Genomic DNA, 26,507 nt, shown 5'->3' with positions numbered 1-26,507 from the left:
AATGGAGATTCCTCAAAGAACTAAAAATAGACCTACCATTTGATCCAGAAATCCCACTACTGGGGATCTACCCACAGGGAAAGGAAAAGACATCATTACATGGTATGTTGATCGCTGCCCAGTTTACAAAGACAGGGAATCAGCCTGAGTACCCATCAGCTATAACAAGCAACATGCACACACCAGGGGATACTACTCAGCCATAGACAAGGATGAAATGATGTCTTTTGCAATAAATTGATGGAAGTGGATGCCTTACTCCTAAGGAACAGGAACAGAAAATCAAATGCCTCATGTACTCACAAATGGGAGTCAAATGATGGGTGTGTATGTACACGGTCACACACAGTGGTACAAGGGACTTTAGAGACTTGGATGGGGAAAGAAGGTGGACGTAGAGGGATCAAAAACTACCTCTCAGGTACAGTTTATACTGTGCGAGTGGTGAGCTCACTAAAAGCCCCGACATCACCACTAAAGGATTCACCCATGTAATAGAAAACCACGGAACCCCTAAATCTACTGAAATTAATCACATTAAACAAAACAAAAAACAAATCATTGATAAAAGTTAAGATCTCAGAGAAATCAGGGCACAAATAAAAAGTTCTATAAAAATAGAAATTCACATTTACATTAGGATGCTAATAACTCTTTTTCCTTAAGCTACTTTGCATACTAGTCTGTTTAAAAGAAAAATCATGGCAGGCTGAGGCAAGGGAATCGCCTAAGCCCAGGGTTGGAGGTTGCTGTGAGCTATGATGCCACAGCACTCTCCCCAGGGCAATAAAGTGAGACTCTGTCTCATAAATAAATAAATGAAAAATCAAAGTAACAAAATTTCATAGAAGTTGGAAAATAAAAGGCAAAAAATACATTTTGTTAACCTTTCGATATATTTTTCCAGTGTTTTTGTTATGTGTATTATTATTTGTTCTTATATTTTTTACACTATTCAGATAGCTTTTCCAGGCCTGCCTCACAGATTTCACCTTTATTTTTAAATATTACATAATATTTCAAAATGTTTCTGTTTTGCTATCATTGAATACTTAATTGCTTATAATTTTTAAGTCATCATTGCTTGGATGCACAGCATAAAGATTATGAATTTTCTGTATTTCATGGGGGTTTTTAGGAAAAAATTGCTATAAGCATGCCCATTGCTAACAATATTAGCATTTTATGTCTTTTGCTAAAGTTGTCAAATGTCTTCCTAATTTATGGAAATGTATAATTTCATTAATCTTACCACATCTTTTCCATCTGGCTACTTTTTAATAATATTTTCCATGGCAGTTATAACTAATAAAGAGGCTGCTAGCTATTTAAGAGAGTGGTAACTCCTTTCATATCTAATTTATTCCCAGGTTACCCTTGACATTGTTATAAACTGCCTTTGACTGTACTATTGAGACTTTCTTAAATTGTTTTTCTTAGAGCAGATGCTCTTCACTGAGTGGAATGCCCATTAGGTCTTTGGAAGAGATTAAAAACCTCTTCCAGAGATTATCTGTCCGGAGATCAAGTTCACCATCGCTGGCCAGTGGGAAAGAGCTGTCTTCGGCCTTCGTGAGCAGACTTCCTCTTCTTGGTCGAATGAAGCTGACTTCTCCTGTGGGGGAAGAGGACTCGGGGCTGAGTGAGAGCTCCCAGGGCGCCAGCAGCTCGGCCTGCTGCCTGGAAACGCAGGAGGCGCACAGCGAAGTGGGCCTGGCCAATGGCAGGGTGGAAGCGCCTGCGGGAAGGGCACTGGCCTCCGACCTGTGCTACGAGGCCGAGAGTCCAGACGAAGCGGCCCTCGTGTACGCAGCCAGGGCCTACCGGTGCACTTTACAGGCCCGGGCGCCCGAGCAGGTCACGGTGGACTTTGCTGCTTTGGGACCTTTAACCTTTCAACTCCTGCACATCCTGCCCTTCGACTCAGTCAGAAAAAGAATGTCCGTTGTGGTCCGGCACCCGCTTTCCAACCAAGTTGTGGTGTATACAAAGGGTGCCGACTCTGTGATCATGGAGCTGCTCTCAGCGGCTTCCCCAGGTGGGTTCCTACTGGGCTAGTGACATGAAGGGCTCTGGGATTAAAGGCCACTTTCAGTGGCTCTGCAAAAGCAAAGAAGTAGGGCGGCGCCTGTGGCTCAAAGGAGTAGGGCGCTGGCCCCATGTATAGGAGGTGGCGGGTTCAATCCCAGCCCTTGCCAAAAACTGCAAAAAAAGAACAAAAGCAAAGAAGTACGATTTGGGGGACCAAGGCACTGGGGGAAGTAGGAGGAAGCTGCCTAGCATTTGGTGAGAAAGCAAGTTTTAGGGCCACCCAGTCTGGTTTAAATCTGAACCCCCATCTTAGCTGTGTTTTAGTAAAGTTACCTAACTATTCTGGGCCTCAGTATTCAATTAAATGAGTCCTGTATTGTTGGGGGGTCAAGGAAAGTTTGTCTTCACATCTCCCTGACCCCCCGCATTGATTAAAGTAAAGGGGGTCCTGAGAGGTTTAGTGGTGTACGTATAAAATGTATAAAGAGGCTTTGGCCAAGTGCCTACCAAACAGTAATTACTCAATAGATGCCAGCCAGCATTAGTGTGGTGTGGGAACAACATTTTTAAATAAGTTTTTGGTATTTTCCTCTGCCCAAGGAGAAAGGAACAGGGAAAGATTTATTCTGCAGGGTCCCTTTTATAGATACCCAATAGGGATTCAAAACCTTTTGTCTGTTGTGGATTAAGCTATCACTGGTTTTAAAAATGTCTGTCTGTATTCGGGCAGACTGGTAGGAACCCTAGCGCCTTGTTCATTATTTCAGATGAAGCAAGTCTGGGAAAACAGCAGATGATCATAAGGGAGAAAACCCAGAAACACCTGGATGACTATGCCCAACGCGGCCTGCGCACTCTGTGTATAGCCAAGAAGGTGAGGCTGCTCTGCGTGCGCCGTCTCTTCTGCTCTTTCCCTTGTTTAACCACCATTTACCAAAAACCAGCAGGTACCAAACCCTGGCTCAGGCACTGGGGAGGTCCCTGGACACTGGCTCTCTCTTCAGAGCTTCTCTGTTCCAGGTTGGTGGGTTGAAATTTATCCTCAAAGTGGTTTCCAAAGAGGTACCTACAAGTTCTATTCTAAAGAATAGACGAGTTCTCACTTGTCTTAACATATCTGCAGGTGACTTTGTATGTGACTGATTGTTTGGAGGCAAAAAAATCTCAGGGTCTTACTTTCTTACCCTCAGGAAAAGAATGAGGCCAGGAACCATCCTTAATTTTCCCCCTAGGAGGTTTTTTGGTTTTTTTTTTTTTTCCTTACCTGTGCATAAACCTTTATCTATAAATTTACTACTCATTATCTCAGTAACAAAATTACTGAGAATAATTTTGGTACATAGCATGTACTTGATGAATTAAAAAAATTAAGTAATAAGATAAAAAGTGCTCCAGGAAATGATTTGAGGGATGTTATTGCCAGAACATCTTATTTCTTACATAAATTCTAGTTCTTGGGAGCTGAAGTAGGGAAAGTGGGACCTGCTGTGAACCCCGAGGAACTCAGTAAACTGGGTACATAAATCATCAAAAGTCTGCCCCCCACACAGTTGTAGGACGAATGGGGAGTTCATAGTCAAACCAACTTTCTGTCTTCAAACTGAGTGAGCCTGCCTCTGAGAAAAATGCAACCGAGAGATGTCAGATTCTCCCGGATCACATTACCGGTGAAATAGAGAGAAATTGCCTGTTTACTCAATTCCACCTGCTTTGTGAGAACTGAAATGTTGATCCCCCCAATGACACCCAAAGACAACGGAAAATACATCATTCGTTGCTTCTCCAGGAATTCCACTTGGTTTTTGTTTAGAATAAAACTTTCTTCTTTCATTCACATAGCCACTCTCTTTTTCCTTTTGTAAGTCTTTAACTGCGTGAAGTAACCAGCAGAAGATACCGCAGGTGCTGCTGGCTGCAGGCTCCCTCAAATGGAACAGCTCCAATACTGATTTCCCAGTGACACCATTAGAATCACCCTTGATTTAACTACTGTTGCAGACCTCTCTCAACTGCATATTTTCTGGTGTAATTAAAAAGATTAACTCACTTTCATCATGTATGCTGTCTAGAATGTCCACAGCATGCATCGACCACCAGTGTTGCTAGCTGAACGTGGAGTTTGGGAAACGAGTGTCCAGCTAGTGTGAGGATACAGACTTGGCAGGACTGTGCCTCGAGGGAGAGTAGTTAAACAGACTGATGGGTTGATATTTTGCCAGAGCCAGTCCTGGAAGGATCCTGCGAGACTATCTGACCTGCTTCATGCCTCTGCTCTTCTTCTTTCCACAGGTCATGAGTGACACTGAGTATGCAGAATGGCTGAGGAATCACTTTTTAGCTGAAACCAGCATTGAAAACAGGGAAGAATTACTACTTGAATCTGCCATGAGGTTGGAAAACAAACTTACATTACTTGGTAGGTACATTATGTTGTGTTGCCTGAAAGGAGGGTTTTGAAAAACTCTGGATGTCTCTAAATAAGATAGTCACCAGTGCCTTTTTTTTTTTCACTTCGATGTAAAATATGTGTTTCTGCCTATCCCGGCCAGTCTGATCCTTCCCCACCTTCCACCAGTGAACTGACTTCACTTGTGGTAGTCAGCCTTGGCGTAGAATATAACACTTAGCACAGACTGTAAACCAAAATAAATACCCTGGTTCAGGAGGAGAAAGCTGAAGTTTGCAGGCATTGGATAAGGTACTTAATATATGTTATCTTTTTAATCCTTACAGCATATCTTCATCTTATTTAAAGAAAAGTTGGGGCACAGAACAGCTCAATGACTTTTCAAGGTCACATGCTAGCAGTAGACAGAGTTAGTTACCAACTAACCAGACACGAAACTCAGGTCTGCCAGGTTTTAGGGGTCATTCTTTATCCCACACCTGCAACTAGACTAATGGAATTTATTTTTCTTTTTGGCCTGATTTCATCTAAAATTGCACAACTCGCCCCTCTTATCCCAAGTTGAGCTACATCTTAGAATTATCTAGAAAGATTAAACAATATTGCTGCCTGTGTCCTATCTGCAGAGATTGTGATTTAATTGGTCCAGAATGAGACCTGGACACTGGAATTTTTAAAAGTTGCCTAAGTGATGGTAAAGGCATTTAAGTTTGGGAACCATTGTCTTAGGGCAGTGGTTCTCAACCTTCCTAATGCCACAACCTTCCTATTTGCATTGTTAAAAGGGGTCATGACCCACAGGTTGAGAACCACTGCCTTTGGGTCTACAGAGCAATTATAAAAGGAACATTAGCATACCAAGAGGCCATCTTCTGAGCTCCCATCCTCTCTTAAGGAGAAAAACTTTGATCTAACCTAGCATCTACCAAATAGAGTAATGATGCCGTTTCCAAGTAATTTCTCTTTAACAGTGCATTTCCTCATCTGCAAATCCAAAATCAAAACTCTCTGTGGATTTAGTGCCAAAACTCCTCTGGCAGCAAAATCAGGTCTGATTTGATGTGAGACTATTTACAGTCTTTACCATCCTCAGCAGTGTAAGCATTTGTAAGTTTTTTCCTGCAGAAATATTGATATGTTAGATTGCCAAGTATTGCAAAATATGGTATGCACTTTATATTAACCTTTTTAAAATCTGAAAAACGTTTGAATTCAAAAACATATTTGGTCCCATTGTTTTAGGAAAGAGAATTGTGGGCTAATAGTATGAAGGTGCATTGCGGGTACATATTACAATTTATTGGGAAAAGCATTCTTTAAAATCTTGCCCTTACTTTGGGGAGTACCTTAGAGTTATAAAATTGTAGATTATGGTGAATAAATCCAAACCCTTCACTTTATAGATAAGAAAGTTGGGCACAGAGAAAGCAATTAAATTTGATAAACTCATTGACCCCTTGGGGCTTCCTTCCCCAAATAATACATTATATGATTTGGGTCTGGGTTTTCACACCTCGTTAGAATATCTGAACACTACTGGAGCAAACTCGTATATGAACTTGTATAGTTCCAGGACAAGCTGGCTGTCAGATAAGATTCAGCTGTTGACTAGGTGAGCCTCAGCTGGCTTTTGGTTTCTTACACTGTTGCACTTTGGTTCTTTTTTAGGTGCTACTGGCATTGAAGACCGTCTGCAGGAAGGAGTCCCTGAATCTATAGAAGCCCTCCACAAAGCCGGGATCAAGGTCTGGATGCTGACGGGGGACAAGCAGGAGACAGCTATCAACATAGCATATGCGTGCAAACTGCTAGAGCCGGATGACAAGCTCTTCATCCTCAACACCCAAAGTAAAGTACGTGTCATCAGATTAAACCAGTCTTTCTGTTTTTTCAATGTTGGGGGAGCATTTGGAATTTGGTATATAAGGAGAGAAAAACAACTACTAGCTTCTTAATTTATTCTGTCCAGCAACATGTCTTGTGTTTGGGAAGGTGCCACAGTTCTTCTAAAGGCTTGGTTGGAAGACTATGCTGATTCAGAGGAATCACTGCTCAGTAAAGGCATTAGAAGAAAGTTTTCTTTTTATTTTTTTATTTGCTTTTTTTTTAAAAATCTCCGCATTGAATTGCCAAGGATTTGACAAGATTTAGCCCCAAATGAGAAAATATGTTAAGCCCTAAAACAAGAATCCACTTTCCCTTCTTCCCCAAGATAAAAAGAAGTTATCATTTGTATTGAAACCAGGTGAATGAATGAATGCTTTTTTGTTTCATGAAGTTCTAAAAATAGGCACTCGGGATAACCATGCCCCCTAGTGGTAATACTTACACAGTGCTCCTGAAAATACCAAAAGTTTGAAGAAATATTGGGGGTTGGGGGGAATAGAGGGCAATGTTTTTAAAGAAGCAGCATAGACCTAGATGATTTTTTTTTCAATTTTGCCTCCCACTAAACTCTAACAGCAACATTCTAATGAGCTAAATAAGCATTTTCTTTTTCTCACAAGATGCCTAGTACAGGGATACCTCCATGGTTATGCGTATTATTGATTTTGCTGGGCACACCTTCCTTCCTCTCTGGTTGACAATCACACTTAATCATTTGTAACCACCCCATCAGTTTGCCTTCCCTGAGATCTTCTGGAGCTTTTCTTCAAGATTACATCACCAGCCCTGGTCATGGCTGCCAGGCTTGGTTAGTGTGTTTTTATGGTTAGTACCCAATGAGGCAGAACATTTTGAGGAAAGAGATTTTTCTTTGTTCAATAGAAAGTGGGCTGTCCTTTACAGAAGCCCAGTGACCGATAACCATAACTACCAGCTGGCTCCTAACACCAGCAGGAGCATAAGAAAATGCTTTGACATTTTAGTCACTAAAAAGGATGTGGCCTGCCCCATCACAAGTTCCCCCCAAAAAAGACAGTTACTGGCACGCGTGTGGAGAGAAGGAAACACTTGTGCCTGTTGGTGGGACTGCAAACTAGGACAGCCACTGTGAAAAGACGAATGAAGATGTTTCCAGAAATTAAAAGGAGACCCATTTGACCCTGAAATCCCACTACTAGGCATTTACCCAGAGTTAGAAAATATATTTATATAACACAGGTAACTTCTTTGCAAGGAACATCACAGCCTTTTGTCCTGAGGAGCACTACACACCACCAGGGCACTATGGGGGACATTTTAAATAGCAAAATCACTAACAAAAAATAGAAATATGCAAAAAAAAAAAAAGTCACCAAACAGACCCTGGGAAGGGCAACATCCAGCCTGAGAGGTGGCACAAGAAGGCCACACGTCATCTAGTTTAGTTTTAGTTTAGAACGTGCACATTGCATGACTCAAACGTCATGTGCTTGTCAGCGAGAGGCCACAAAGGTAGTGTGGGCGTTGATGGTAGGATTGCAGGTAATTTTCAGCAAGCAGGTAAATTCACAAATGTGAGATCTGTGAATGAAGATCGCCAGCATGTAGATGTGTTATGTGTTTATTACTATATATTTTTATAACAAAAAATTCATTTGTAAAAATTAAACACAAATGAGTATATAAAGCTTTATAATCAATTTATAATCATAAAGCTACAATTTACAATCATAGTTTGAAAAACATTCACACGGATTGTATTCTGTGTGCTACAGAAAACTACAAAAACTGTATGCTTTTATGTTTTTGTGTTGTAATAGTGTGGTAGCTATGTTTTTTCGATTACAGATATTTTCAACACCATTTCGTGTTAATAGACATCTTGATTTTCAATGGCTGAAATGGATGTTACTTTCTCTCTTTTCATTTTTCTTTTCTTTTTTGTTGTTGTTGTTGCAGTTTTTGGCCGGGGCCAGGTTTGACCCCGCCATCTCCGATATATGGGGACGGTGCCCTATTCCTTGAGCCATAGACACTGCTCTTGGAAGTGACTTTCTAAGTGGGCCATTTTCATTTAACCAAAATCCAGAAGATTTTTAAAAGGAATTTTTACTGTTATCTATTGAGCCTGTGATAAGCATATTGGATTTGATTCATCTTTGTTTACTTTTCCTTGGAGGCTTTGGAGATGGGTGGATCCAATTAGTTCCTGAGGTGAATGTAGTTAGGTGGTTCCAGCTTAAAGTGGAGTCTCTTGTTCATAGTTCACATGGTTAGATCTTTGCTATTTTGTGCTTATACGCCATATACCCATGTCTATCCTTCCTTACCCCTCTTATTTTGTTGTAGGTTGAGAAATTCTTAATAAAACAGCCTTTAAAATAAGAGCAAATAGGCTCCATGGGAGGGGTTCTTTCATGAGGAAACTATCTCAGGGTCAATGTATAAACCTAAATTCTTGAGTCCATGAGTTTGAGGCTGCTATGAGCTAATGATGACACTACGGCACCAGGACAACAGTGAGACTCGTCTCAAGAGATCAAAACAAAACAAAACAAAAAGAACTTAAATTCACTGTTCCTGAATTGGGGCTCTGTCCTTAGTGGTCATTTGACACAATAATTTCTGGCAAGCTCACTGTTAGTTTTTCTTGAGTAGAATTCATTCCATGAGGTTTACTGAGTACCTGATGTGACCCTCTTTTATGCATTATGAAGGCTTCAAAAGCAAAGTAAAAGCATTATCTGCCTTTAAAGAACTCGCTAACTAGTGTTTGCAAACCAGACGAGAGAAGCACAACCAAGCATATCCTCAACCAGAACGCAAGTTCCATGAAGAAGGCATTTTAGTGTTTATTGACATATCCTTAGCTCCCAGGATGTTTTCTAACATATTATTCTTAATAAATAGTGAGTGAATGAATATGTTGAATCAAAAAGAAGATAAAAACAAGGGCGGCTCCTGTGGCTTAAAGGAGTAGAGCGCTGGCCCCATATACCGGAGGTGGTGGGTTCAAACCTGACCCCGGCCAAAAACTGCAAAAAAAAAAAAAAGAAGATAAAAACAATAATTACTATTTTAAATGTCTTAAATGTCTGCCAGGAGGCATGCCTTACTCTAGGAGTTTTGTAGGTATTATTTCATTTAGTCCTCCCAAACATTATGATAAAGATAATGTTGGCATTTTTTAGATGAGAAAGTTAAGGCTCAGAAAAGTTACATAATTTGCCTAAGTTCAAAGAGCTAACACATGACAGAAGGAGGCCAAAGCATTCTTGGGATTCAGTATTTAAGAAGGCAAATTATAACATGAAGAAATTCTACAGCTGTTTCTGTTTTTTTTTTTTTTTTTTTTTTTTGCAGTTTTTGGCTGGGGCCAGGTTTGAACCCACCACCTCTGACATATGGGGCTGGTGCCCTACTTCTTTGAGCCACAGGCGCTGCCCTACAGCTGTTTCTTTTTAAGAGATGTTCCGCCATCCTCGTAGCTCATCCCCACATATGCACAGAACTCTGGTGAAAGAGCTGTAAAGTCTCTGAAAGAAGCTCATTACTCATGACTTGTGGTTGCTTTGACCCAGTAATTGCTAAAGAATGCCAATGGAATAGCTGCCTCTGACCACGGAGGCAGCTCCCAGGCTAACTATCTTTGCATCTCTGTTTCAAGGATGCCTGTGAGATGCTGATGAGCACAATTTTGAAAGAACTTCAAAAGAAAAATCAAGGCAGTCCAGGGCAAGCGTCATTAAGGATGGATTTGCATCAGCCTCCTGTTCCCCAGGACTCAGAGATTCGGGCTGGACTCATTATCACTGGGAAGACCCTGGAGTTTGCCTTGCAAGACAATCTACAAAGACAGTTCCTAGAACTGACGTCTTGGTGTCAAGCTGTGGTCTGCTGCCGAGCCACACCCTTGCAGAAAAGCGAGGTGGTTAAATTGGTACGCAGCCATCTCCGGGTGATGACCCTGGCCATCGGTGAGTGAGGATGAGAGTGAGCCCTCCCCTTCTCCCTTCCATACCCCACCAGAGGCTGAGCCCTCTATCTGTCTTTTTCCTCTCCCTCTTTTCCTCTCATTTTCTGCGCTCCTTTCTCTCCACCATGTTCACTCTCTCTTCTCCTCCATCACCTGTTCAGCCAACTGCTGTGAACCAGGTGTTAGGGATGGGACGAGGAAAACAATACCATAGTCAGAACTCCTTGAGTATAGGTCAGACTCCCAAGTCCACTAAAAAGTAATAAACTGAACCATAGAACTGGAAAATGTGCACGTTCTCCCTTTTCAATAGGCAAATTCAAGGACACGAACAAATCACATATTTATCCATTCAGCAAGTATATGTTAAGTGCCCTCTTGGTATCAGGTATTTTTCTTAGCAAGGGAGAAATAAAAGTATATGAAATTGACAAAATATCTTTTCTTAAGGAGCTCATATCTAGTTGGAGGGCATACAGTGAAACAAACATAAAGTATTTCCCCTAAAGTATAAATATGTACAGTATCTGGGTGGCGCCTGTGGCTTTTCAGAGAAGGTCTCACTGTAAGTTGTCTATGAGCAGGGAATTGATAAGGGTGTCACGGAAGATTTGAGGGAGACCATTCCTGGCAGAGAGAGCAGCAAAAATAAAGGCCTTGAGGTGAACTCTGCTTGGTATGTCAGAGGCCAAAGTAGATTGAGCAAAGGAAGGAGGTTTCTGCAGGTTACTCAAGGGCAAAGAGGTGACAGGTGCCCTGATCACATACATCTTGGAGACCATTATGAAATTTTGGCTTTTATCTGAAAAGATTAGAGAGTCATTGGAAGATTTTGACCGGACGTGGGACAGGATCTGACTTAAGTTTAAAAGAGTCACCTTGGCTGCTTTGGAAAAGTAACTGTTGGGCTGCAAAGACTGAAGTAAAGAGACCAATTTGGATGGTGTAGATACAACTAAGCAAGGGACGAGGGTGGCTTGGTCCTGATGGATGTGGTCAGTCAATGGACATGGTTCGAAGAAAGCCAGTAACACTTGCCAATGTCTTGGATGTCTTATGGGAGAGGAAGAACTGTCCAAGGGGATGCCAAAGTTTTGTGTAAGAACAAAAGGAGTGGAAACGCCATTCACTGAGATGGAGGCAAGGAAAATCAGGAGTTGGTTCTTAATGTTGTTAAGTTTGAAAGGCCACTAGATGTCTAAGCAATGATGTCAGGGAGGGCAGCTAGAATAAAAGTCTGAAATTTAGCAATGAGACACCAGCTAGAGATAAAAATGTGGGAGTCCTCAATCTTGTGGATATCAAAGCCTTGATACCAAATCATGAGTTTACATTTTAAAAAGTATTTAATACTACAAGTTTGAGAACTGAGCCATCTGAACTGTCTCTTCCCATCTCTATTTTTCTTTGGATTCTTTCCAGGCTCGAGTAACTTCTCCATTCATAAGAAACCCTGAAAACTCCAGGGTGTACATCCTATCCTATTAACAACCTGGGGAGGGAAAAGATAGCACCTCTTTTCAGATTACTGCTGTAAAGTGTCAGGATTAGGGTGGAATTTTGTTAATTAACTTTGATGAATGAACATACAAATGAATGAATTCTTTAAGCCTCTGGGTCCCCTGAAGCTAGAATCCCTGGACTTTACACTAAAGAAGCGAGTCATGTGCCCATCTGTGCCCCCGTCCCTGAGACCAGGGAGTGGAGGACACTGGGCCAGTTCTTGCTCATGAATATGGGGATTCGTGTTTACCTACCAATCCACATGGACCAACAGTTCCCAAGGAAAACCTTGATACTATCACTGAAAACCTTGTGAATGTAGCAAGCAGTTGGGAGTAACCCATGTTGGTTACCAGCAGGAACGTAACACCTACGAAGCTTTCTGTGCTGGGGGAGACCAGTCTCTATGCAATGGTAATGCCTTGTAGTAGGTATGACAGAGATACACAGGGGTGCTGGAGCCTTCAGGAGGAACACCTGCCCCAGGGGAGTGCGAGAAGGATTTCCCAGAGGAAATGCATCTAAGCTAACAGCAAGAGCAACTGAAATGGAGGAAAGGGGGGTGGGATGATGAGGCCAGTGTCAGGGAAGTAGGAAACACCGCAGGCAGGGGGTGGAAGTAGCAGGTGGGTCTGGAGATCTGAGTACCATGGGTGGCAGGGAAAGGAGGAGGTCAGGCCAGGCAGGTCCCATAGCCTGAAGGAGCTGAGCAGCGGTGAGTTTGTATTAGATCATTTCTTCCTGCTGGCACTGGGATGCTACATTTAATTTCACTTGACTAGCTTCCCAGTAACTGGAGAAATGGGCTAAACTTTGAAGGATTTATTTGTTCACTTGAGTTGCCACTACTGATTTGCAAAATTTACATCTTTTCTTTACTCCTCATCTGTTTCTCCCCTTTTCTTCTGCCTCATGAAGGTGACGGCGCCAATGATGTTAGTATGATACAAGTGGCGGACATCGGGATAGGGGTGTCGGGTCAAGAAGGCATGCAGGTAGGTACTTCTCCTGGCTGAAGGAATGAGTCTGCCAGCGCTCGGCCCTGCGGGCTGGAGCCAGCAAGCTGTCCCCTGAGTCAGGCATTCTTTTCTCGTGAGCATAGAACATTTTCCTGGGTAATTTTTGCTCCGTGGTTACAGTTTAAAAAATAGGGTTTATCTAGATCATAGGAATACATTTTTTAGCTTTGCAATACTCATGTAAATTCCGACACTGAAGAAAGCTAGTAAGGATTTGAATAAAGGACCATAAGAACTGGAGGTGAGAGGAGCGAGAAGCCAAGGGCAAAAAGGGGATGTGTACACAGCTATGATTTAATAAAAAAAAAAAGAAAGAAAAGAAAAGAAAAAAATAAATAAATAAAAGAAAGGGGATGAGAAAAAGAAAGTGAGGGCAGAGCAAGTATTGTTGGGGTGTGTGTGTGTTGAATAGTATTTTAGGCACAGAATTCAGACCAAGCTTCTCACAATCCACAAGACTGTTTTTCATCTATGGAGCAAATGCTGTCAGAGGAAGGGGGAATAGGAGGCTTATGGTTTCCCAAGAATTGTGAATTACAGCAGTTCTATGAAAGCTGAGGGGTTCGGACACCCCTCTGCCTGACACACCAAGTCCTGTGATGTCGTGACGGCATCATTTTTAGTATTCTCTTCATCGAGGAGAAGTGAGTGCATGTTGGAATGCAGAAGACAGTTCTTGCTAAAGGAGCTGCTTTCTAGGTAAAATTCATTTGCTGAAATTGCCCTGTAACTAGCAACTGAAGAGGAATCTTGTTTCACAGGATCCCATTGGAAGGCCGAGTAGTAATTCTAGATAGCTCATTGGGCTGTGTACTCACACTTTTTCTGTTGCTCTGTGAGTGTGTTTTCTTTTTCTTTTGATCTTCATCTGAGGTTTGAACAACAGATGTAACCAATGTGAATGTCAGGACGGTCCCACGTGTTTGATTGCTGAGGATGACAGCTCTCCCTGTTGCCTCTGCAGGCGGTGATGGCCAGCGACTTCGCCGTTTCTCAGTTCAGACATCTCAGCAAGCTCCTTCTGGTCCACGGGCACTGGTGTTATACGCGACTTTCCAACATGATTCTCTATTTTTTCTATAAGAATGTGGTAGGTAACCCCAGAGAATTTGCCCCTTTCCCTTTCACACCTTCCAATCCTGGTTGCATCAGGGATGAAGAGCATGTGTCCTGTGCTGAGTTCACTAATCAATGTTTCCCTACCAGCCAGGAGTCCTCTCGTCTTATCAGAAATAATCTGGGAATGTGCTGTGTTTCAGCTGCTGACAGCAAATTGCCAGGCTTGTCCATCTGCTGGCATTTTCTATTCCCTGTGCATTTAAATTAAATTAAGTCCTGTCTGGTTCACTTAAAATCCAATTTTTGACCTTCCATAAAAAGATGGTGACAAGCAGAATTATGAAATGTTTAATGCTATCAGTAAAGAATGAAAAGGTTTGCTGCCATTTAACTTGTTACACCAAAAAATATGTTTTCCCCAAATTAATGTTTTCTGTGATGTATTAAAGATACAGATACAGATGAAAATTCAGTCAAATGTCTTATCCCGTACCTGGCTGGTACCCACAGGTGCAAGAATTCTCTAGGCAGCCTATAAAGTGTATTAGGGCTTGATGGCAAAGGAACTTGGTTTTAATTATATAATTCCTAACAGGGGAGACTTTGATTAGAGTTTCTGGCTTCTAATCTGAACCATACCGTTTAAATTTCGGGGTTTTTAAAATAAAATCTTATTCATTTATGTCTCTTCTAACTGTAGTAATTATGAAGATACAATTTTTAGGCCAAATTCATTTTTGGTTTTTAAGGCCCAGATATAGTATGTCTGTAGAACACATAAGTTTATATCGCTCTATTAGAATATTATCTTTAGGAAAAAAAAACTTAAATGAGTCATTTTTAGGGTATCCCAAATGTATTATTTATTTATTTATTTATTTTTATTTTTATGTATTTTTTTTTTTTGAGACAAAGTCTCAGTATGTCACCCTCAGTAGAGTACTGTGGCATCACAGCTCACAGCAATCTTCAACCCTTGGGCTTAAGCGATTCTCTTGCTTCAGCCTCCTAAGTAGCCGGGACTAAAGATGCCCGCCACAATGCCCAGCTGTTTTCTTGCTGCAGTTCTCATTGTTGTTTAGTTGGCCCAGGCCAGTCTCAAACCCACAGAGCTCGGTGCATGTGGCTGGCCCTGTAACCAGCACCGTAACCACTGTGCTACAGGTGCCAGGCCACCAAATGTATAATTTAGATCTCTCTGTATGTGAGTATATCTGTTCAGTAAAGCCTTTTTATTTTCTTTTCCTGTATCACAATGAACTTTTTTGGAAACTCTCAGTATTTCTAATTACTCCTTAGAAAAGCACAGTTAGTCAAAGTTTCGTAAAACTCAGATACTTTAAGAAAATGTTTGCCTTGCATATCTGCCTTAGTATGTAATTCCAGGGAAAGCTGCGGTTTATAATTTAAAATTCCTGGATTTAGTGGTCGTTGACTCAAAGAGGACTCCTCTGCAGATTTTTTTAAAAACAACTTTGTATCTTTTCCCCTCTTATAGTGAAACTCATTCCCCCCCTACCTTGTTGTAACTCCAGATTAAACTCAAGGGTAAACACTAATGTTAGTACAAGATACTAGACATCCATGCTCTTGAAGAGAGAGGCCACGGTAGTTAATGGCGAGTACATCACCAGGAAACCAGGCCCTGTGTCCTTTCTGCTCTGTGATCCTTGGATGGCCATTTAGCCACTATTCCCCAGACTTAATTTTTGCCTCATATTTACCTAGCTTAAAAAAAAAAAAAGGAATGTTTTGTAACTATGGAGAAGAGGGCCAGGCCTGAAAGCCAGTAGAGTAGCTCATCTTTCTGAAGCTACAGTCACTGGATGTTGGACGACATTTGTGATGAAGACCATGGACTGGTTCCCAGAATAGCGCCCAAACCATGTGGACTCCAGAGTGATGCATTTCGGGAGCTGGGCCCCAGGCATGTCCAGGAACGCTGGACTAAGATGCTCTATTCTGAGGACTGTGGCCCTTCTCTTCTGGTGTTCTAATGTATCTTTTTATAAGATACTTTGCAGGTCACGAGTGCTTTCTTTTTTTTTTTTTTTTTTTTTTTGTAGAGACAGAGTCTCACCTTACCGCCTTCAGTAGAGTGCCATGATGTACACAGGACTCACAGCAACCTCTAGCTCTTGGGCTTCTGCAATTCTCCTGCCTCAGCCTCCCAAGCAGCTGGGATTACAGGCGCCTGCCACAACGCCCGGCTATTTTTTGTTTGCAGTTCAGCCGGGGCTGGGTTTGAACCCGCCACCCTCGGTATATGGGGCCGGCGCCTTCTAACTTGGTCTTCATCCTAAGCCCTAAGGTGGTACAATGCTCATTTTACAGAAGAGGAAGCCAAAATTCAGAGAGGTTAATAAGATGGCCTAAAGTCAAACGATCAATAGGAAGTGTCCACAAAACCCTGTATGCCTAAGCCCAGGGTCTTCCCTGCTCTGTGGCACAGTGTTTTTGCTATAGGTGTAAAGTACTGGTGTCAACCATGTAGGATGCAGGTGCCTACCCTCGAGAGTCACTAACTATCCTGGTCTAAGCACCAAGAGTCTCATGCCCCAGGAAAACCCACCAGTCCCAAGCAAGCTGGGATGGCCAGCCCCTCTGCTGGCATGGCACATCCCATTTCACTACTGAGAAGGAATTGTGAACCCAGAGAGCAAGAGGATAAAAACTCACAGTGTGCCTGCTTTGTGCCACCTCATCTAGAGTTAAATATCTGAATTTGAACACAGGCTCTGCCACTTATTAGCTGGGTGGCTTTGGGCACGTTCCTTAACCTCTCTGTGCCCCAGTGTCTAAGTCTGTTCAGGCGGCTATAGCAAAGTCCCAAAGATGCTTATAAACTACAGACATTTATTTCTCACAATTCCGGAGATCAGCTTCTGATGAGGGCTCTCTTCCAGGTTGCAGAATGGTCATTATATTGTCACATGGTTGAAAGAGAGTAAAAGCTCTCTGGGTCCCCTTTTATAGGGTCACTGATCCCATCTAGGAGGGCTGCATTGTCATGACCCAGTCATCCCCTGAAGACTGCACCTTCTAACATCATCACATTGGGCACTGGGATTTCTCTGTGTGAATTTTAGAGGGCTACAAACTCTCAGTCCATTGTACTCAGTTTCATCATCTGTAAAATGGGAACAAACAGCAAGAATTTCCAAATTGGTGTGAAGATTAAATGAATGGTCTGTAAACAGCACAGGGCCAACACCACATGTAAGATGGGGGGGTGGGGGGTGCTGGGCACAGGTGTGTGTCCTTAAATTTAATAAACCATTTACCAAATAAAGCTGCCAGGTACGTTGTCATCTATTGCGTAAGTGAGGAAACTGCTGCGAGGCTGAAGTCGCACAGTTCCACGTGGCAGAGTATAAATGTGGGGTCGTAGTGCACAGACTGTTTCTAAGATCTGAATGTCCTTCTGTGTGTCCCTAGGCCTACGTGAACCTCCTTTTCTGGTACCAGTTCTTTTGTGGGTTTTCAGGAACATCCATGACTGACTACTGGGTCTTGATCTTCTTCAACCTCCTCTTCACCTCCGCTCCTCCTGTCATTTTTGGTGTTTTGGAGAAAGATGTATCTGCAGAGACCCTCATGCAACTGCCTGAGCTTTACAAGAGCAGTCAGAAATCAGAGGTAGGTGCTAAAGCAAGAATGCTCGGATGGGTTCACGTCCATTGTCAAAGCCAGGGCATTTTCCAATCCCCTAGCCCAAACACTGCAGCCCACTCAGAACTATTTGAAGTGTCTGGTTGTTTTAAAACGTCTCTGTTCACCTGACAAGTGTTAAGCTACTTGCTCTGAGATGAGCACAGACAAATCTGTGAAAAGCCTGAGGTGCTTTTAAGAAACAGTCCGGTGTTTGGTGCTTACTGCAGGCAGCATCTAGTATTCACTGAGCCCTACTGCCGTCTGTCGTGCTGACTGCTGAACACCTCTGGTCTCCTTCATCTTCATGAAAACACTTGGAGATAGAGCCTCGTTTTGCTCCCATTCTAAGATGGTAAATCTGAACTTCAAAGGAATAAAGTAATTTCCAAAAATCTCACAGCTGAAAAATGGTTCACCGCGTGTTAGAAATAACAAGTTTAAATTCTGTGGCAGGTGACCTTGGTCATTTCTTTAACTGCCTGTGCTTTGTTTACTTTATGGAAATGATGTGAGAATTCAGGAAAGTAATATGTGTAAAATTTTCAGACATACTGAGTTCTCAATATTAGCTGTTTTGTTTTTTTTGTTTTTGTTTTTGGTTTTTTTTTTGAGACAGAGTCTCACTCTGTGGCCCTGGGTAATGTGCTGTGGAATTATAATTCACAGCAACCTCAAACCCTTGGGCTCAAGTGATCCTCTTGCCACAGCCTCCCAAGTAGTTGGGACTACAGGCACCTCCTGCAATGCCCAGTTAGTTTTTCTATTTTCAGTAAAGACGGGGTCTCACTCTTGCTCAGGCTGGTATTGAACTCCTTATAATCCTTTAATATCATCCAGTCCATTGAGATCAAAGAACTACCTGGGGTTTTCTTAATGGAGTCCAGTTTGACCAAAGTTCAAGGGCAGAATGCAGCAATGTATGACTGTACCCAATGGAGGTTGCCCTGAACCCCAGGGCTAAGTTCAATTTCAAATCCAGTGGGGTCAGGAGAGGTTCAGGGAGTCTTTTAATCAGTGTTTTTAGAGCTGGTGTTTGAAAAGCCCATTTATACAGACTGAAGATAGGAATTGGTCCTTACCCTTGGGAGAATTGAGGTCTCTGTTTCCTGCTGTTGAATTCTGTTATCAGTCTTTTGTACACATTGTTCTCTGGAGCTGGCCAGTTTTATAAAAGATGATCATAGCAAGCTGATTCCCACCATGTTGCCATTGATAAAAGGTAATTGATTTCATTGATTTTACCTTCCATAATTTGTCCTTTCTGAGAACTTGGCCTCCAAACAAATTCTGCTTTATGCTTGGGTCTTTTTCTGTGTTCACTGTCAGAAATGCGCTCCAGGATTACAGAATCTCACTCCTTTAAAGCAGATGAGTCTGGAAATCTGTGCTGAGAGGCTCTGCTTCTGGGAAGGCTTTTACTTAATCTCTCTTCACCCACGCAGGCTTCTTCTCTGGCTTTGGCTCCATATCCAGATTTTTCCTTCAGTTTCCAGGAGATCCCATGAGTTAACTCCTTGCCTGTCACGTATCTTAGTCATTTTCTGTTTAAATACTATTCTGCATGTGACTGTGGGAAGTTATACTTTTCATCTTTTCACTTTTAGGTTTTGTGAGCAACCTCTGTCCTCCCAGTAGTGTGAAGCTGTCCTTTAATTGAACCTATCCCTAAATGGTTTTCTTTTGTTAAATGATGTTTCAGTTGGCCCTTTGTCTTCAGCACATTTTTTTCTGTTGTTCTGCTTAGATTTCATGGACAGTTGCATGAAGAAAGGCAAATAGAATATTCCATCATCTCTAGTGAAGAAATAGTAAAAGAAGATAAAGGGAAAATTAGATGCAACAATGAATGTTCATTGCTCCGATTTTCCAGAGAACAAAGAGATAAAAAAGGATAGATATAAAAATTTCAAGTTTAGTCTTTTGAAGAATGGAAGGAGAATTTGTGTATTTATAAAGCTTTGTTCTTTAAGAGCCAGTAAGACATTTTCAAGAAATTTTCAACCCCTGTTTGCATTTGGAAAAAAAATAATACTAAGAAAAACATGTTAAGACTAGCTCAGGGATGGTATGTGTGTGGGGGTTTGTCCATCCTTTCCTTCTGGATCTGAATGCAGCCTCCGATTACCTCCTAGTACACACTACCATCAATCAGAGTTGACTCTTGTTTGAACAACCATTTTCAATCACTTGCCTAGTGTCTCTACTTGATCTTTCTTTTTCTTTCTACAAGATGTGTATAGGATGCAGTTTAGTACATGAAAACTTATATAAGAACAGTTTTTAACCCACACATGTAAGTATGGCTGAGTACCTATTATTTACTAGGCACTGCTTTAATCACTTGAATAAAAGAGACGGAGTCCTACCATATGATGCTTGTATCCCATTTAGAGAATCAGAAAATCATTCAGTAAACAAAAGAGATATTTGTGATGGTGATGAGAGACTTGTCAGGATGCCACGGCTATAAGTGGTTGAGTGGACACAACTTGTAGGCGTCTGATATACCTCTATAAGGAAGTGATATTTGAGGCAGGACGTAAGTCATAGTGAACTCTTCATGTGGGAAATTCAGGGCAAAGAATCCCCGGCAGAGAGAATAGTATAGGTAACACCACAAGGAAAGGATGGATTTAACACATGCAAGGAAGAAAAGAAGGAGGGTCCCTGTGGCAGGATCGTAATGGCAAGATGTGACCCTGCAGAGCTATTCGGTGGGCAGACTGTGTGAGGCCGTAGTGGTCAAAGGAAGAAACTTGGATTGTCCTGGAAATGCAGTGGGAAGTCACTGGAGCGAGCGGAGGGAGTCATCTGGTTCAGCTGGGAGCTGGCATGACCTGGCTTACATTTTTTACAAACCATCTGGCTGACTTGGGAAAACTAGATTGAGAATAGAAGAGGAACCAGAGAGGACAGTTAGATGGCTATCCATTAATTCATACAAAGTTGATGGTGAACTGGATGGAAGGGAGTAGTATGAGTAAAGAGAAGTGGATCAGTTTGGACAAGTTTTGCATCAGTACCGACGGGTCAGTAGGAAATGAGAAGTTAGTGCTACTAGCCCTGTTTCAGGGAGACGGTCAGCTCTCACCTGCGGGGTACAATGTGGGGTATATGGTACACCTCCTTGGTGAAGGGCTCAGTGGGAAATGGGACTTCACCTAACACAGACAAACAACATAACCTAATTGTATATGCCCTTGTATTAATCTGAAAAAATGTAATAAAATAAAACTCGTTGTGTCTTGAACAAAAAGTAAAATAAAATGGGTCCAGTGGTAATCATAACCTGAATTGAATAAGAATTCCTTCAAGGATTTTTTTTTTCACCACACTCACCTGTGAACTCATTGTATTCAGCTCTTCTTATTATTACCTCTGTGACAAACCTCATTGGGTTTTTGAGTGAAAGAGTGAAGCAATGGCCTTTTCTTGGCTTGTGTTGTTTCTTGACTTTGCTCGTTGTTCTCACTCCCTCCCACATCTGTTGCGTTCCCAGGCGTACCTGCCCCTGACCTTCTGGATCACCTTGCTGGATGCCTTTTACCAGAGCCTGGCCTGCTTCTTTGTGCCTTACTTTGTGAGTCTTTGTGCACTTACTGTATGTTTTATTAATGAATCAATGAGGCTTCTTTGTACTTTGCCACCAATATCAGCATATAGAAGGGTAGATGGCTTATAAAATCAGGCTGATGATTAACTCCCCTCAAAATATGTTAGGAATTGGATTAAATTTGGAAAGAAGTACCTTGTTTAAGTCCTTTTTGGTCTCTTGTTAACCTTGTACTGTTAATCATTTTTGTCAATGACATGAATATAATTGAATGTCTGGCCATATGATTAGATTAGTCAAAAAATCAGAGAGGCTAAGTCAGAATATAAAACCTTTTATTAGTAAGCGGGTTAATTCTACTAGGGTGACATTTATTTTCGTTTTCTTTCTTTCTTTTTTTATTTCAAGTGAGGGTACAAACAACTAGGTTAGATAGGGTCCCTCTTGAAGTTGTGACCTGCATCCAAATGGGGTGCTATGTACCCCTGCATTGTGCCCATTAAGTGAGAGCACCAATTCCTTTCCCTCTTTCCCCCCTCCCACCTTGAATTGAATTGAGTTTTTCTCTTATGTGGGCATGTGTTAGATCATCTACTGGCTTCATATTCGCATTAAGTACATTTTTTTTTAATTTAATTTAATTTTTTTTTTTTATTGTTGGGGATTCATTGAGGGTACAATAAGCCAGGTTACACTGATTGCAATTGTTAGGTAAAGTCCCTCTTGCAATCATGTCTTGCCCCCATAAAGTGGGACACACACCAAGGCCCCACCCACCTCCCTCCTTCCCTCTTTCTGCTCCCCCACCATGACCTTAATTGTTATTAATTGTCCTCATATCAAAATTGAGTACATAGGATTCATGCTTCTCCATTCTTGTGATGCTTTACTAAGAATACAGCATTCCACTTCCATCCAGGTTAATACGAAGGATGTAAAGTCTCCATTTTTTTTAATGGCTGAATAGTATTCCATGGTATACATATACCACAGCTTGTTAATCCATTCCTGGGTTGGTGGGCATATTGAGTACATTGCATTCTTGGTTTTCCATTCTTGTGATATATTACTGAGGAGAATGTATTTCAACTCCATAGGATGACATTAGAGTATTAAATTGAAGATCCTATAAGTAATGTCTCCAAAACGAAAAAAACTATTTTAGGGGCGGCATCTGTGGCTGAAAGGGGTAGGGTGCCGGCCTCATATGCCGGAGGTGGAGGGTTCAAACCCAGCCCCTGCCAGAAATTGCAAAAAAAAAAAAAAAGTTTAAAAAAAAAAGGAAAAAACCATTTTATAGGTAAAAAGGCAACTAAGCAAAAAATGTGTAGAGATTAATTTTAAAAATTTAGCCTAACACCAAGCACAAAGCAACACAATTGACATAGCTGTTTGTCCTCAGAAGAAAACACTTCTTTTACTGTGGATGGTATTAACAGAGTACAGTATGAAAAAAGGAAAAAAATAATAGTCTCTTAGTTAACAATCTTCATTCTTCATTCAAATAGTCAGAATATTTAAATAACTATTTAAGTTAAATCCACTAGAGTATTCAAGGAATAGTTTAAAAACTTGAAGACAAAGAAGGCAAGAGAGTATATTTGCTTAGGAGAGATAGAAACTTAGGGTGGTTTCTTCAGAGTTTTGAAGCTCTGGAACTAATTTCTCTAAATCTTAAAGAGTTGCAAGTGTGAGTAAAAGGTGTCAGGAAGATCAATTGTGGTTCAGAATAAAGAGGAATTTCAACTGAAAAGTTTGAAGGTTAGATGGCCTATCTGGGAGACAGTATCTCTCTTTGGAAGTTGTTGAAGTTTATACTAAAGGACTAATTCATAGAGATGTTGTAGAGAGACTTAATCCTTAGTTGAGCTGCAGGTAAAGTGGTGTAACATCGAGTGTGCACAATTCTCCAAGATTGTGTGTGGTTGTCCTCTTTTTCTAGACCTACCAGGGATCCGACATTGACATCTTTACATTTGGAAACCCCCTAAACACAGCTGCCCTGTTCATCATTCTCCTCCATCTGGTCATTGAAAGCAAGAGTTTGGTGAGTAGTTTTCCTGCTTCTGAGGAGCCTAAAACCCTTTGTGCTTAGGAAATGTCTTCCGTTAGCAGCGTCTCATTTAAGTGCAAGATAAGTGTTAATGAGCAGAGTCCCCACTCCAGGGAAGAGGGCGACTCGCAGCTATTCTTCCTGATGTTGGATGCTGCTGAACTGAAGCTGATGTGCAACCGGGAAAGACAGGAAACCCCTGCCTACTGCCTTTGGCCATGTCCCTGGTGGGTCGTTGACAGAGGCATGACGAAGGCTGGAGGAGTAATTGCCCGTCTGCAGCCAGCATTCTATCAGCAAGCTGATAACTTTCAACTAAAATAAAAGGAGTGTTGTGACATAATCCTGGGACTGTGACTTAGTGATGATTTTATGCCTTTCATATAATATAAAAAATAATCTTTTTTCACTCTCCTTTGAGTAAAACCGTTTAATGTTTTCCCATTTTTCTTGGAATAAAATCTGAAAGCCCTGAGGTGGCCTACCTATAAGGAAGGCCTCGTGCAGCGAGGCCCTTGCCTCTCTCTCCAACCTCATCTCCACATACTTATGGACTGGAATCACATTATGCCTCTTTCAATTTTTCTGATGCATTAAGCTTGTTCCCACATCAGAACCTCGGCCCTTCCAGTGTCTTTTAATGGAGGGGTGTTTTTTTTTGGTTTTTGTTTTTGTCTCCCTTTTTTCCCTGTTTCTTCACCTAACTCAAAAGTTATTTTAAGTCTCACTAGAGATCAGCAAAAATGCAATTTCCCCCAAGATCCCTTCCCTAGCCATCCTTTCTCTCATACCATTCTCTTGCTTTTACTCATGGCTCTAATAATTTGTAATTATTCATTTAATTATATGATTATCTGATTCATGTAAATCTTCTGCATTTACAATCTCTGTGAAGGCAGATTCTATACCTATTTTGTTCATCACTGTATACCAGTGTCAAGAACAAGGATGGTACACAGTAGGTGCTCAAAAATATTTGAACGGATAAATGAATGATTAAATAAACCATGTTTGGAGTATAGTTATCATCCTGGAAATAAGTAAACTTGAAATAAGAAATACTAAATGGGTTATAGTTTAAAATATATAACGATTATATTATTAAATTAGAATAATTTCTAATGTATGGCTGATTATTTTTAGCAGCACTTACTTTGTTTATAATTATTTATAACTCAATCTTACAACCAAAATGTAGTAAATGGCTAATGTCTGCAAATACCAGATGAGAAAAGGGAATTCTAGAACTGAAATATTTGGGATTGTTTTAATATCTATTTAATTTTTAAGCAATTAGTTAGGTACTTTCAGTCACCACCTATGGAGGTGCCATAGGTGCTGAGATTGATCAGTGTTCCAGGGAATCTAACACATGAAGTGTGTTACTTTGGATTCACTAATTAACAACAATAATATTGGCCAATATTCTGGCCAATCTGAGCAAATGAAAAAGTTACTAAGAATCTATTGAAGAACCATAGTTAGGCAAATTAAAGCAAAACAAAAACAACAACAACAAAAATCCTGAGGAAACAGAGTGACTCCAGAGATCCAGGGAACAGAAACTAATAGACAGGCTTGTCAGGATGGTCCTCTGCTCTGAACTGACGCCTGTCATTTCCTGTCTGCTCTTGTGTTGTCCTCCAAGTCCGTGCCCTGGGGACAGAGTGCTATTTCTCTAGCTACAGTCATAGACTTTGGCTAGAAGTTGAATATTTTCCCAAGATGGTAACAATGCTAGGTGTCCTCATTAAGAATAAAGGGAGTGAAAGCAAGTTTCCAAGAAAAACATTGACTGCTGTATAAAGGATCCCTCTTTAAGGAATTGTTCTTCATGCCAGACAACACATTCCTGGAGCTCCAGCCTCTGGAGGTTCCTTGTCAGCAAGATCTCCATCTTGAGAATATACAATGCTTTCCCTTCATTCCCACCCTCACCGTCTCATTGCCATTTTCTACTGGGTTTTCTTTGACTTTAACATCCTGTATCAACTCAAGCTAGGTTGCGGTGTAACACACAAAGATTTTTCTCTTGCTCATATAAAGTTGGCTGATGTTCCAGGCAGCTCTAGAAGACACTGTCCTCTGAGGGGTGGCTCAGTAGCCCAGGGTGTGTCTTGTAACTGTGATACCTGGAGTTGTCTCCAATGGGAATTTCTTGGTCAGTATGGAAGGAAAGGAGACGGCATGAAAAATTGCATACCAGCTCTTACATGCTTCACATACCCCTTCCACTCACATTTTATTGGTCAAAGCAAGACTGACATATGGCTCTGCTTAGTATCAAAGGAGTGGGTAAGTGCAGCCACCCAAATGCTTACTAGGGGTGGGGAGAGTGCTGGTGAGCAACGGTCATGTCTACACCTGTGTGAAGTTTGATGGTCACTGGATTAAGGTATAATACTGCATATTAATAAAGAAATAGACCAATGAGTGACTGTATGGAAAAAATTAAGGAGGAAATCCAGACACCTTCTGGTTCATGGATAATACAGAAGAAACTAGTGAACAGAATTACCTTTTGGCATTTGATTTAGTTTTAAAGAATTCAAATAGCAGTATAAGCCATTCACAAAAATACTCTTACCTTATTTTGTATTTTGTTGCACCATTCACCCAGTGTTCAGATGTGTTATCACCCAGTGCTCAGCTCTGTTATCTGTTTAATGGTGCAGACTTTGCCAGGCTGTAGGGCCCTGTTGGTGAGACTGTTTATTCCCTTTGCTCTTCTTGTTTTGCAGACTTGGATCCACCTGCTGGTCATCATTGGTAGTGTCTTGTCTTACTTTTTCTTTGCCTTGGCTTTTGGAGCCATGTGTGTAACTTGCAACCCACCATCCAACCCCTACTGGATTATGCAGGAGCACATGCTGGATCCAGTGTTCTACTTAGTTTGTGTCCTCACAACCTGCGTTGCTCTCCTCCCCAGGTATGGTGTGTGTAGCTTATCACCAAGAGAGTAAAAGAATTTTAGACTGAGAATCTTTCAAGCAACTACAAAGAATTGTCAGCAGACCACCCTTTCTAGTAGTAGGGAAATCAGTATGTATATTAGTTGAAATAGTGTCTTTAATTGTTTTAACAGAGAAGAAACATGGCTTAATGAAGCAATGGAAACTTGTTTCCCTCTCTTATTAAAATGTCTAATCTGGTTGACAGTTCACAGGGATAGGGCCGCTTCTCTTTATGAGGTTATCCAAGGACCTAGAACCCTTTCTCATCTTTTTGTTCTGCCGTCTCCCAACAATATTGCCCTTATCTGGGTCTGTTTTATGCTGCTACAGTGGAATACTACAAACTGCATCTCTGGCTGATGTTCCAGGCAGCTTGGTCTAGAAGGGACAAGTTTGCGTTACCTCATGACAATAGCCATAGGAAACTAGTAC

General features: G+C 41.3%; 1 protein-coding gene across 5 annotated transcripts in view; it reads left to right on the top strand.

The window, feature by feature from the left end:
• The window catches only part of ATP10D (ATPase phospholipid transporting 10D (putative)), a 120,669-nt gene that overhangs the window by 91,906 nt on the left and 2,256 nt on the right, over positions 1–26,507 (top strand). For 4 of the 5 annotated variants that reach the window (XM_053578122.1, XM_053578124.1, XM_053578121.1 and 1 more), the window contains 11 exons: positions 1,441–2,038; positions 2,799–2,905; positions 4,321–4,447; positions 6,107–6,291; positions 9,972–10,281; positions 12,702–12,778; positions 13,767–13,892; positions 17,300–17,500; positions 21,015–21,095; positions 23,011–23,115; positions 25,863–26,050. In XM_053578122.1, coding sequence (XP_053434097.1) covers positions 1,441–2,038; positions 2,799–2,905; positions 4,321–4,447; positions 6,107–6,291; positions 9,972–10,281; positions 12,702–12,778; positions 13,767–13,892; positions 17,300–17,500; positions 21,015–21,095; positions 23,011–23,115; positions 25,863–26,050 — 2,105 coding nt within the window. Of the gene's footprint in view, positions 1–1,440; positions 2,039–2,798; positions 2,906–4,320; positions 4,448–6,106; positions 6,292–9,971; positions 10,282–12,701; positions 12,779–13,766; positions 13,893–17,299; positions 17,501–21,014; positions 21,096–23,010; positions 23,116–23,234; positions 23,615–25,862; positions 26,051–26,507 lie in introns of those variants that run through there. The other variant, XM_053578125.1, reaches the window with a different exon arrangement.

Source organism: Nycticebus coucang, chromosome 23 (assembly GCF_027406575.1).
Source record: "Nycticebus coucang isolate mNycCou1 chromosome 23, mNycCou1.pri, whole genome shotgun sequence".
NCBI classification, from domain to species: domain Eukaryota; kingdom Metazoa; phylum Chordata; class Mammalia; order Primates; family Lorisidae; genus Nycticebus; species Nycticebus coucang.
The sequence above is the reverse complement of the archived record's forward strand: the minus strand, read 5'-3'. Positions and strand labels throughout refer to the sequence as shown.